The 13,684-nt window shown below is 37.5% G+C and overlaps 1 protein-coding gene and 1 pseudogene across 25 annotated transcripts in view; one reads left to right on the top strand and one right to left on the bottom strand.

The window, feature by feature from the left end:
* FIP1L1 (factor interacting with PAPOLA and CPSF1) overlaps positions 1–12,429 on the bottom strand; it is a 75,819-nt gene extending 63,390 nt beyond the window's left edge. For 10 of the 25 annotated variants that reach the window (XM_059383998.1, XM_059384001.1, XM_059384005.1 and 7 more), the window contains exons 1-4: positions 12,118–12,428; positions 10,751–10,790; positions 4,967–5,024; positions 3,751–3,854 (exon numbers count right to left, since the gene is read on the bottom strand). In XM_059383998.1, the coding sequence (XP_059239981.1) occupies positions 3,751–3,854; positions 4,967–5,024; positions 10,751–10,790; positions 12,118–12,202 (287 nt within the window). In that variant the 5' untranslated portion in view covers positions 12,203–12,428. Of the gene's footprint in view, positions 1–3,750; positions 3,855–4,966; positions 5,025–10,750; positions 10,791–10,893; positions 10,939–12,117 lie in introns of all 25 variants that reach the window. The other 15 variants (XM_059383984.1, XM_059383997.1, XM_059384004.1 and 12 more) reach the window with 4 other exon arrangements.
* On the top strand, positions 1,610–1,897 carry LOC132008233 (elongin-C-like; annotated as a pseudogene).
* Positions 12,430–13,684: the final 1,255 nt, after the last annotated feature.

Below are 13,684 nucleotides of genomic sequence, written 5' to 3'. Positions count from 1 at the left end.
AAATTGCACTTAAGCTGATCTGATGCCTTCCATCAGACCCCCATGAGGTCTCAGGATTCTCTAGGTGCCAGACCTTACATATTTGGGTTTTTAAGAAACTTCAAAATAAATGCATCAAAAAAATGTATTTTAACCTACTCCTTCTACATTACCCATACATGCTAATATACTTTTAGGGACTCAATTAACTGCTCTACAAAGCTCTAAGTCACTGAGTCCTTTATTTCACTCTGCATCCACAACCAGTCACCCATGTTACCGCTGTTATGCACTCCAATGCGTCATTTTCCATCCATCCCTATACTGCTGCCACAGGCTTAGTCTGGCTTATCATCTCATGCGGACAATTCAAATGTATTAATTTCTTTCTATTCAGTCCACCTCAACTACTGCTCCAAGTTATCTTTTCAAATAAACTAACCTACTTAAAAACCTTTAAAGGTACTAACTCCCTCAAGTGGTTCCAATCACCTTTTCCCATCTTCCATATTCTCCAGCCCTGTAGTCTCTCTAAGCCAATGCTTCAACTACAGGTCAGGAGTGTCCTCTGCTAAATCATCAGTCCTCTTCCTCCTGACTCAAGAATTATTCAAAGTTCATACACTATCTCTTCTAGGACCTTTTCCTAAACAGGTGTAGGCTTTTAGCAACTCTCCTCTCAAAGTTTTCAATTCACTATTCTATTTCTATTTCAGCACTTAAACCTCACTGGAAGTATTTGCTCACATGTCTATCTTCCTCACTACTTCTAGTAAATAAGGACTTTATTACTTTTCATAGTCTCATCATCAACTAATGTAGTGCCAACAAACATTTTTAAGTGTTTAGCAAAGGAGGAATCCCAAAGGTAAGAAACCACTTTTCTGTGCAAGCTTACAGATAAAATGAACTTTGTAACAAAAGTATGTTGCCTGAAAAAAAATGCTATTTTGTACTTTCTGACTGCTAAACCCATTTAGTATCGCTCCTGGAATATAATTTGCTCTTTAAATTTGCTTCTGAAAATTCTGTGCAAGAAGTTGAATATTCATCAAATTTTATTTTCTCATAGACTCTTCCAGTTTTCAAGAGATATATCTTGAAATATCAAGGTTAAGTTTTACACCCTTCAGAAAGACCTGTAAGTTACTCTGAAATGCAAAAAGAAAAAAATAAAATAAAAAGTAGATCAACTGAAGGGTAGAAGCATGGACAGAGATACATACATTTACACGTATACACCCAGCAAAATGTGAATTGTGTAATCTAAATGATGGGTAAGATGGGTGTTCACACAATTCTTTCAACTTTCTTAGATAATCTGAAATTTTTCATGTTGAAATACTGAGGAAAAGCTGTTTAGTCAACAAACATTTACTGAATATTTACTATATGTAAAGCACTTTGAGGAAAAGGGAAATACATAAACAATGGTTTCTACTCAAGGACTTTGGTGTCTAAAGTGATAAACATGAACCAACATAACTACATTTCATGAATCTGGAAATTGCTGTAAGAAATAAAGTTCAGGACTGCGGTGGCTGCAGGGATGACCAGAAACTACTAAACACCTATAGAAGTAAAGTAGAATTTCATAAAAACCTAATGGTGGCTGTGAAGGCCCTGATGCCATGAATGTCAATTGATCTCTTTGGATGGTCAAGAATTTATTGTACAAAGAGAACATACACTAACATCCAGAACAATAAAAGCCATGTGGAGCGGCCCAGGTCAGTTTGCTGAGAACAAACTAATGAAGTCAATTTTAGAGAGATCTCTTCACATGTGCTATCGAAAGTATGCGTGTATTTTACCTACAAGGTTCACTACACTAACCACTCCAGAGATTCCTGAATTCCCAGCTGCACCTAAAATTGCAATGAAACTGCTAATGGCTGCAAACTTCCTAGATTGGTAAATAATAAAATTGTAACAAACTATTAGCTTTTCTCAGTTTAAAAAAAAAAAAAAAGAAGGAAAAAAAAATTAAGTTCAGAAAATGTACCACGGGAGTCTATGTACATTCAATATTTAAATGTAATTTCTACCAAAAATTTGGTCATATTAATAAAATAAACACTATTTGCTTTAACTGTTAAATAAAATTATTTGTATTTGGGACACCTGGGTGGCTCAGCGGGTTAAGCCTCTGCCTTCGGCTCAGGTGATCTTAGGGTCCTGGGATCGAGTCCTGCATCAGGCTCTCTGCTCAGCAGGGAGCCGGCTTTCCCTTCTCTCTCTGCCTGCCTCTCTGCCTACTTGTGATCTCTCTCTGTCAAATAAATTAAAATAAAATCTTTAAAAAATAAACAAATAAAAATAAAATTTGTATTTGCAACTACAGAAGAGTATTTACTACATACACATGACTACAGTGTTCCTTTTGCATAATGCAGATGGCAAAGGCCTATTAACATAAAGGTCTACTGTCATTATATGTAAGCCCAACATTAAGTTTTTAAGCGGACATGAGAATACTGAGAGTTATCTACCCCTAACATTACTGTCTCTTCTCAACCCTGATCTCTAGAGTTATAAAATTATAGAGTCCTTACTATAGTGTGAAATGGACCATGAGAATAACTGAGTTACCTTTAAGCTCCTAAAATAACTTTTGAAAAAAAAATAGCTTTAGTATAGAAATAAAATATTCAAAAATATTTATCTATATATTGCTTGATTCCAGATAAGGCTGTATAATGAATTATAGTGCAACTGATGAAAAGTTTGTGCTCCCAATGCACAAGCACTGTATTATGTATCTAACCTGATAAACCACAAAAAAACACTCTTATTCTGCCACCATAACAAAATCACATTCGGTACTTTAATATATTCCCTTCTAGCCTTTCTCTAAAATTCTTCATGTGCTCAATGATCTAATGACAGTTGATTCACTAGATTCAGTTTTACAGACCATAAAACTTAAGACAACGTATTATCTTAAAATGCCAACAGAATAATTAACTTCAAAAACACACTATGAAGAGCAAAAATAAAAAAAATTTTGATACTGTTTTAATTGGACAAAAAAATTTTAAAAACCTAAACTCAGTTTTGGATAATATAATGGAAGCACAATATAGATGAAATCTGTAATTTAAAGTTTTCTAACTCTAACTAAAGAATTGGACTCCTCAATTTATGAAAACATCTTGATTTCAGAAATCAAAAATAGCTGCTTCCATGGCATTTTATCTAATAAACTATCTTTAAGAAAGAAATATTTTCATGGTGAAATTCCTTTTTGTCATGAGACAGAACTGAAACAACACTACTGATTTCAGGTGTACAACATAATGATCTGATATATGTATACTCTGAAAAATGATTACAGTTACTTATCACCCATCACCACACTGTTCTGTATTTTTTCTTGTGATGAGAACTTTTAAGATCTACTCTTCCAGAAACTCACAGTGAAATTTTAAGACTTCTTGCACATCATGGTAAGATGGAAATATGTAAAAACAATGGAATCAACCACCACTGGTTTGATATAAGCATGCTACCCTTGATTTAGGCACACAACTGTTAGTTAAAAATAACTTACCACCCTGATGACTCAGTCAGTGGAGTATCCAATTCTTGGTTTCAGCTCAGGTCACGATCTCAGGGTCATAAGGTTGAGCCCCATGTAGGGCTCCACACTCAGCAGGGAGTCTCCTTGAGATTGTCTCCCCCTCTCTCTGCCCCTCCCGCCTATATGCGTGCACATTCTCTCTCTCTCTCTCAAATAAATAAATCTTAAAACAAAACAAAACAACTTACCCATACTGTGGTGCGCCCGTTTTAATGTCTCCTATAGTGACATGAACATCATCCTCATCATCATCACTGTCACTATCACTATCATCTTCAGTCTCGGTCACTTTCTATACCAACATAAACAATTATAAAATACATTCAATAATTCATCTCAACATCTAATATGAGTAACTGAAAAAGTAACCATTTTGTGTTTTTTGAAGTACAGTTTTAGAGAAAAATTATAATTTCATAGCACTGTTACCTCATGTGTAACTGTTATACATGATAAACAGGGATAAGAATGTAAAGTAAAATCTTTTCTTAGCATCATCTTTTTGTAAATAACACCTCATGTATTTTTTCCTATGATTTACAACTGCTTCTCTGAAAAAAAAAATCTAAGGCATTGTACTAAGATATTTAGAACATAAATTATAAAAAGTAAGTATCTGAGGAATTTTTATCAAGAATATGAAGAGGAAAACAATTAACTTTAAGAGTCATGGTTAAAAGACACCAAACAGTTAAGGAGCTGTTCAGTTATTCTTGTCATTCATTTACAGTAAGAAGAGTCCCTGGATGCAAATGATTGAGGAACTACTTTGTTTCTATGAGCATAAAGTGGGACCATTTACAAAGGCTTTGTTTTGGCTCTAAAAGGCAATTTTGTGGTTAGTCGCAGAATAGTAAACAAAAAAGTAGGTCACCTAGGCAAACTATTTTTTTGTATACAAGTTCAAGCCTGCAGAATAATGATTTCCTTCCTTTCATAGGATCAGAATGTTAAAATATTCGTAAAACCAATAATACGTGTTTACCCCCCAAAACAACACTTTTAACAGGCATGACTGAAGTTAGAGAATATCACATATTTATGTAAAAACATATTGTTCCAAAATTATGACAATCAAATTTAGGCTGTGGGACTTTAATGTTTTCCTTGAAAATGAGGTTCACTATGATCTCTTTAGTTGAGCTACAATCACTCAGTTCCTTGATAGCAGTCAGCTTCAAGCCTTCACACATGCTCCACTTAGTTCATGGAAAGTCTCTTTCCACTACTGCCTCTCAGCACTTTGCTTTTGATGGCACCAGATGAGATGAAATATAAGAGCAGTCCAGATCAAGCCGGACACTGAAAGTCATGTTCAATTTGTGGCTTTCTTCCTAAGTGAAGGGGAAACTACTATAAAGACTTTAAACAGAGAAGTAACTAAATTTTAAAGCCTTATGTTACCGGTTTCGGCACGCCATTTTCAGCAGTTTCGTCTTCAATTCCAGATGGAGGATTAGCACTACAAACAACAGAAATAAGCGCACAAGTCTGGTATTACTTTCCAGAAGTACAGACAGAGTATACTAGTATTTTTTAAAAGCTCTGATAGTTTACTAAAATTATTGTCTCCACTGGAAAAGAAAAAGGATGGCAAAAACTTTGTGTGCTATTCTGCTATTCCTACTGCTTTGCATAACACCCATATTGAACATTCAAAGTAGAATAGAACTGCCAAATGATGTCAAATTGCAAATCTGACAAAGGTCTATAATTCAAGTTTTCTTATTATTTTAAAAATATGCATCACACTTCATTTTATTTAGCCTAACAATTGGATATACGTTATTTCATAAAAGACACATTTTAAGATTTAAAAGAAGTTTATCTTCACATAAGACTGCCTTTCCATTTGATGCCAATTAGTAGCTCCAGGCCTAATTTTGATGCATTAAAAAACAAATTACTTTTTGAAGGCCAATCAATACCTGAATTTGCCATATTAAAGCAAAACTGATATAAAATAATAAACCCCTCTTTTCTCATGAGACTCAAGCATATGGTCATTAATTACCAAATAAAACTTGTAGTACTGTTGTGTAACTGGATTCTTATATTTTAATAAGTATGATTTCTATAGTGGCAACTAGCCATTAACCTCACTTTCTAGTAAAAAAAAACCCAAGGACAAAGCAACTAACTCATATTTAGTAGGTTTTCTACGAAAAACCTCCAGATCTTTATATAGTTCAAACATCTTTTCATTAGATTTCTGCTTATCTCTTCTACACCCTACTTTGTGCCAAGCAGTTTTTATATACATGAATTTAATCCCTACATGGTATTTTACAATACAATCCTCATGTAAAGCAAAAATGAAGGATTAAAAACTGAAAATTTAATTGGGCGCCTGGGTGGTTCAGTTGATGAAGCAACTGCCTTCAGCCCAAGTCATGATCCTGAAATCCTAGGATCAAGTGCCACAATGGCTCCCTGCTCCGCAAGGAGTCTGCTTCTCCTTCTGACCCTCTGCCCGTCATGCTCTCTCTCAAATAAAATCTTTAAAAGCAAAAACAAAAAAAACCTTAATATGTACTTATTAAAAAAAAAACCTGAAAATTTAAATACTATTTTACTTGTGATACTTCTTGACCCAAGAACACAAATATACAACTATAATTCTTTAGTAAACTTAGCCCCTGCTTAATTAAGTTTCTAGGTAGCCAGAAACAAGTTCAGTTTGCCACAAAACAGTATATTTAGCCAAAACGTGGACAAATAAAACATGACAAAATTGGAGACAATGGTTGCAATGGTTAAGATGTTTTAACAATGAACCAGACACCAAAAAGCTGGGGAGAACTCTCATAGCAAGGACTCTTCTCAGTTAGGGCAAGGTGATGATGCACCAAGCTAAATACTAGAACACAGGTTTGGTGAACATGCCTTCCCCAGTACTTTCTAAGTTTTAATTCCCTATCACCATTAAAATGCTAGAAACAAAAAATTATAAGCTTTCCCTAGAAAAATTAAGTTTTATGGGTTGAAATTTTCCATAGGATAAGATAAACTTATAAGCTCTTCAAATAAAATTTTAGTAAAAAATACAAAGACATTTGACAGTAATACTCAGAGAAGATAGAAGACTTCCCTCTAATACATTTAAACAAGCTGAATATAGAAAAATTAAACAATGTGCAATCAGAAAGTAAGCTTTAAGAATTACAACCAAGAACTTATACCAACAAAATGAAGGGAATAGATTAGCTCACAAAAAAACTGCATTTAACATTGATTCTTGAACAATTTAAAAAACAGGGTACGAAAAAATTGTAACGACTTTTATAACTATAAGCTACACAAATTACAACTTTGTGGGTAAGAATAGGGTTAGGAACTGGGTTGGATACACAGATTTTAATGATAAAATTTCACAAGATAGCAATGAGTGAAAAAAACTTCCAAATTTGGGGATATTTTTAAGTGAAGAAGAATCCCTTTCAGCATCCCTTATGTTAATTCTATTTCCATGTCTCACATCTTCCCTCCATTTACTTTTTTAAAAATGCAGACATACCTCACGTTGCCATGCTTTGCTCTATTATACTTCCCAGCGAAGTTTTTCAAATTCAAGTTTGTGATAACAGCATATCACCTATCAGTGCCATTTTTCCAATAGTGTTTGCTCACTTTGTGTCTCTGTCACATTTTGGTAATTCTTGCAATATTTCAAACTTTTTCAATATTGTATTTGTTACGGCGATCTGCTTGATGTTACTATTGTACTTATTCTGGTAGCTATGAATCGCAACCATTTAAGATGGTGAACTTAATCACTAAATACTGTGTGTGTACTGACTGCTCTACTGACCAACCATCACCTGTCTGTCTCCCTCTTCTCAGGCTCCCTAGTCCCTGAAGCACAATATTGAAATTAGTTCAATTTATAACACTCTAAGGGTCTAAGAGTTCAAGGGTAAGAGTCCACATGCCTCTCACTTTAAGTTTAGGGAGAAAGGCATGTCGAAGGCTGGCACCAGTTGGCAAATGTGTAAATGCAGAGAAAAGTTCTTAGAGAGGATTAAAAGTGCTAAACTATAGTGAACACGTCAATGGCAAGAAAGTAAAAACACCTTACTGCTAATACAGATAAAGTCTGAGTGGTCTGGAGAGAAGAGTGAATCAGCCCCCATATTACATTCCCTTAGGCCAAAGGCTAATCCAGAGCAAGGCCCTTATAATCCTCTTCAATTCTATGAAGGCTGACAGAGGTGAGTTGGCTGTAGAAAAATAGTGTGAAGCCATTAGAGGCTGATGCACGAGGTCTGAGGAAAGAAGCCATGTCCAGAACACAAAGTGCAGGGTGAAGCAGCACGTGCTGATGGAGAAGCTGTAGTAAGTTCCCCAGAAAACCCAGGTAAGGGAATTCATAAAGGTGGCCACACTAAACAGCAGATTTTCATGGAGACAAAACAGCCTTCTGTTAGAAGCAGATGCCATTGCAGACTTCCACAGCTGGAAAGAAGTCAAGGCCTGGCTTCAAAGTTTCAAAGGAGAGGCTGACTCTCTGGTGAGGGGCTAATGCAGCTGGTGACTTTAAGCTCAAGCAAATGCTCACCATTCTGAAAGTCCTAGGGCCCTTAAGAATTAACCTAACTCCACTCTGCCTGTGCTGTAGAAATGGAACAACAAAGCCTGACGACAGCACATCTGTTGACAACATGGTTTACTGAACATTTCAAGCCCACCGATGAGTCTACTGCTCAGAAAAAAGGATTCCTTTCCAAATATTACTGCCCATCCACAGTGCACCCGGTCACCTAAGAACTCTCTCTCTGTTGAGACATACAGTAATAGATTAATGTTTTCATGCCTCATAACAAAATATCCATTCTGCAACCCATGGATCAAGGACTCATTTAGACTTTCAAGTCTTACTACTGAAGAAAAACATTTCATAGGACTACAGCCGCCACAGACAGAGTGATTCCTCTGATGGATCTGGGCAAAGTAAGTTGAAAACCTTCTGGAAAGGATTCATCATCTTCATCATTCGAGATGCCCTTAAGAACATTCATGATTCATGGAGAAAGATCCAAATAGCCACATGAACAGGAGTTTGGAAGAAGTGGATTCCAAACCTCATGGAGGACTTTAGGGGTTCCAGACTTCAGCAGAGGAAGGAAGTGCAGGTGTGGTGGAAATAACAAGAGAACTAGAATGAGAAGTGGAGCCTGAAGACGGAAGTGCACTGTTGCAGGCTCATGATAAAACTAGAACAGATGATGGGTTGCCTCTCCTGGGTGAGCAAAAAAAAAGTGGTTTCTTGACATGGAACCTACTCCTGGTAAAGATGCGGTGAAGACTGTTGAAATGGCCAAAGAAGGATTCAGAATATTACCTAAACTTAGTTGAAAAAATAGCAGCAGAGTTTGGAAGGACTGACTTCAATTCAGAAGGAGTGTCTACTGTGAGTAAAATACTATCAAACCGCATCACTGCTACAGAGAAATCAACTGTTCATAAAAGGAAGAGTCAATGAATGTGGCAAACTTCACTGTTGTCTTATAAGAAATTGCCACCCCAACCTTCAGCAACAACCACCCTGATCATCGGCAGTGTTCAATTTCAAAGCAAGACCCTGTAATCAGCAAAAACAGGACTTGCTGAAAGTTCAGACAATGGTTAGGATTTTTTTTTAGTGTGAAAATACTTTTTAATTAAGGTATATACATTGTTTTGTCAACATAATACTATCACACTTAAGAGATTCCACTATAAAAACTTTGATATGCACCTGGAAACCAACTCATTTGACTCACTTTATTGCTGTGGAACTGATCCCACAGTATCTCTCAGATATACCCCTACCAGCTTTGATGTAGATTTCATATACCACAAAACCCGCCAATTTGAAACATTCAACTGAATGGCTTTTCACATTTATAGAATATACAGAATAGTGCAACCATTACAAGTGCCTAACTTCAGGACATTTTCATCACCTGAATAAGAAACCTTGTATGTATCAGTAATCACTCCCCATTTTCCCGTGACCTCAGTCCTGGCAACCACTCTGTCTCTACAGATTTACCTGTTCTGTATATTTATTGTAATTAAACCATACAATATTCAGTTCCTTGGAACTGGCTTCTTCAGCTTAGCATAATGTTTTCAAGGTTCACACATTGTAACAGATATCAATACTTCATTTCTTTTTTACTGCCACATAGTATTCCATGATATGGATATACCATATTTTATCTATCCATTCAACATTTGATGGACTTTTATTTCCATTTTTTTGGCTATGATAAACCATGCTGCTAGGAATATTCATGTATAAGTTTTTCTGTGAATATGTATCAATTTTCCAAGGCATACCTGTAGAAGTGAAATTCCTGGGTCATATAGTAACTATGTTTAACCTTCTGACTAACTGTTTTCTAAAACAGCTGCACCTTTTCCCAATTCTACCATCAGTGTATGAGAGTTCTAACTTCTGCATATCTTCACCAAACACCTGTTACTTTCTTTTTGATGGTAGCCATCCTATTCTGATGGATGCAGAGTCATACTTCCTCTACTTACTAAACCCAAATATTCTTTTTAAAAGATCTTTTTTTAACCACCCCTTCCCCATTAGGTGACATTAAGTCATTGATAGTAGATTTCATGAGTAATGTCAGCATATCCCTGTACTCGTCTGTGTGAGTTGTTCTGAAATCTAGATGTTTTATGCTGTTTACATGTTCTGTAAATGAAACTCCAATCTTTCTAGCAGTCTAACAAAAGGAATCAATCTTGTAACACATTCATTAATTCCACTTTGAATTTAAATACAAAATGTTGACATTATTACCAAAGTGCACTACCACCTTACTAATAAATTGCAAAAAGTTATTTAAAGGATTCTTTTAACCAAAAAAATTTTTTTGAAATTTTTTTATTAGTCTAATGGTTATGTTGATACTCCACTACTATGCTCACTTAAGAGTACAAAGTTACTTAATAGTGAAGAGTGTTCAAACCCTTACTTCAAAAACTCTGTCCCCTAAGCTACTCGCAAATAAACAGAACTGATTAGGTCCTGAAATAGAAATCAACTCTAAAGGATTCAATGTCTTTGAACCTTCAGTCAATATGCTGCATTCAAGCTAATGATTACAATGAAATAATTCTGACAATTTGTTGAAGAACCACTGTATCATACAATCTGTATAAATATCAACAACAAATTCCACTAACCTGGCATTTTCTTCTTCTGGCCTTTCAACTTCATTTTCATCTACCAAAAAAAATACATAAATAAATAAATAAAATTAACAAACAAACCACTATTAAAGAAACCAGTATTATGAAAATCTGAAGTGATCATCACAAGCACTAACCTAGGTCCTTTGCCAAATCACTGTGCACATGCACGTCCCATGGGCCTATAAGCACATCCAAAGTTAGATCACCTTATAATGACTTAACAAAATATGTCTTTTATGAAAAAAAAAAATCAGACTTTACTTGTATAAAATTAAGCTTAATTTAAGAGGCATCAACTATTTCTAGATCTTTGTTAAGGAAACCCTACACATTTACATTTCAAAGAACATGACTAATGTTAAATCTTTCCACCAAAAGTAATGAATTTTACAAGTCTGTCAAAATCAAAGTTTGTCAAAGTCACAGCATCAAGGAGCTGCATGATGCCCAAACGTGCACATTTACTACACTAAAGAATATACATTTTAGGCAAGGAACACATGTTAACTTTCAAATCTTCTTATCATTAACAGACAAGAAGAGACTGTGACTTAATGAAAAGTTAAAAACCAGATATCAAGTCCCTTTCAAGAGGGAAGTACAAAGTGCACTGAACTTATTTTGGGGAAAAAAAGATACATACGAAATAACTGAAAACTCTAAGGCTTAAGGGACATGAAATACTTTTAATGATGTGGGTTAAAGAGCACTCTCTTAAAAATGAAAAACTTCACCTTAATACAGGAGACATTCGGGGTTTTCTTTATGGGCCATAATGTATTCCATCTCTTTCTCTCTCTCTCTCTCTCTTAATTAATTATTTTTAAAGCACGACTTTCAGACAAGGAGGTACCCTTGCAGGTGCATTCCATACAAACTGACCATCAAGAAACAAGACGTTAGTTTTACAGCATCAACTTTATTTAGCTATTATTACAGAAAGACTGTTTCTGATAGAAAGGGACCGGGAGGGCATCCTACAGCCAAGGGGCAAGTAGAGACACACCAACCGAGCTCAGAATGGAGGTAAACAGTAGGGGAAAGAGCGCGGAGACCGGGCGGCCGGGAAGCCCTCGCGGGGAGGAGGGCGAGGCGGGGGCCCGGCCCCGCGCCCACCCCGACCGCCCCCGGGTGACTGCGCGGTGGGGGCGCGGGCTGCGCGGAAGGAGAGGCCGAGGGGAGGCCGAGGGGAGGCCGGGGAACGCGCACGCCTCGCTCGGCCTAAGTCAGGCCGGAGGAGGCTCCGTACGAGAGGCCCCGGCGGCGGCGTGAGGGGCCCGGGACGCCGGCCGTTTGCGGGCCGCGAGGGAAGGCCTGAGAGAACCCGGGAGTGAGAGAAGGGACAGGAAGTTCCGTACCGCCATAGAGCCACTCTTCCTCCTCATCCCCTCCGGTCCCGCCGCTCAGCTCCGACACTAGGCGCTCGACCTCGCCGGCCGACATGGCCGCCCCGAGCACAACTTAAAGGCGGCGATCAACAGCCCCCTCCAACCCCTTCCCAGCCTCGCTGCCCAGGGGCGCGAGAGGGGCGCGAACCCGCCGGCGAGCGAACGAAGAAAGCGCGAGACTCAAATCCCAGGAAGGTGCCCGCGGCGCTGGAGGCTGCAAACAAGACGGCTCCAGCGGCGCTCCGCCTGCGCACGCGCAGGAGCAGCCAAGCGCCGCGGCGTCCTTAGGAGGCTTCGCTTCCGCGGCGCCGTCCACCTGGGCCCGGTTGCGCTTGCGCGCTGTAGTTGGCTCCGCCCCCGTGGAAGCCCGCTTTGCCTTTTTAGCGTGGTTTTCTCCCGTGGCGGCGTCCTGAGTCGGCAAGGGTTCCCCTCCCCCAACCTTTCCTCTAATAATCCTATTGCCTTTGCTGGCCAGTGCACCATTGTTTCCTCATCCCCGTGATGCTTTCTTTCTCTTCTCAACTGTTTTTCTGTTTTTTAATCTTATGAAAGCTCTTGTTTTCGTTCTTCATGGGTTGTGTCTGCCTTAATACAGAATTGTTACCTTATCGCTCCGGTTTCTTATTAGAGAAAGCATAATTCGTGCCTACTTTGTTGAAAATTCAATTGTAAGGGCAAACGAAAGTCAAGCTAATGAAAAGTGCATTCTCTTTGGTAAAATAAAACATTACAGTTAAGGTCGAAGACCCCCTCATCCACTACCCTCCCTTGCAGAAGTGTCCCTTGTCGGCTGTTTGGTGTGAATCCTCAGATAATCTATACATTTACTTTATGTGCTTTTGGTGGAAGAACTTGAGATTAAAGAGTCTTAAAGGGTACAATACTGTATATCATTCTGCGGATTGCTTTTTTTTTTTTTTAACTGTTTTGGAGAGCCTTTCCATGTTAATATATTTAAACTATATTCATTTTTAAATGCTTCTCAGTATTCCTATAGCATGGCTATCACAAAATGAATATGGTTATTTCCCTAGTGATGTACATTTAGATTGCTTTCAACTTTTCACTTTAACCAAAAAACCAAAACACTACAATGAATAACCTTGTAAATGACTTCTTGCAGGTCTATACAAGTATTTCTCCAACACCATAAAGTTTGTGCAGTTTTTATTTTAGTAGATAATGCCACATTTTCAGGCTACTTTTGAACACATTTTTCAGGGAGAAGACGATAGATGGGTCAACATTGGTGTTCTAGTTCTTAACTGCGACTACCTAGTTGCATGACCTCAGGTAATTAACTTCTCTTTGCTTCACTTTTCTCATCCTTAAAATGGAAAAGCTGAATTTGATGATCTCTAAAGTTTCTTTTGGTCCAAAAGTTTTCAAACAGGACTCTCACTTTTCAACAGAGAGAAATTCATTCTAATTTACAAATCAATCAATGGGTTTACTTGCTGTCCAGTCACTAAATATTGTTCTTCATATAACAATTATTGAATATCTGCTGTTTAAGAACCCAGAAAGTAAAGATAGG

Source organism: Mustela nigripes, chromosome 1, assembly GCF_022355385.1.
Source record: "Mustela nigripes isolate SB6536 chromosome 1, MUSNIG.SB6536, whole genome shotgun sequence".
NCBI lineage: Eukaryota > Metazoa > Chordata > Mammalia > Carnivora > Mustelidae > Mustela > Mustela nigripes.
This window is presented reverse-complemented; position numbering and strand designations above follow the sequence as displayed.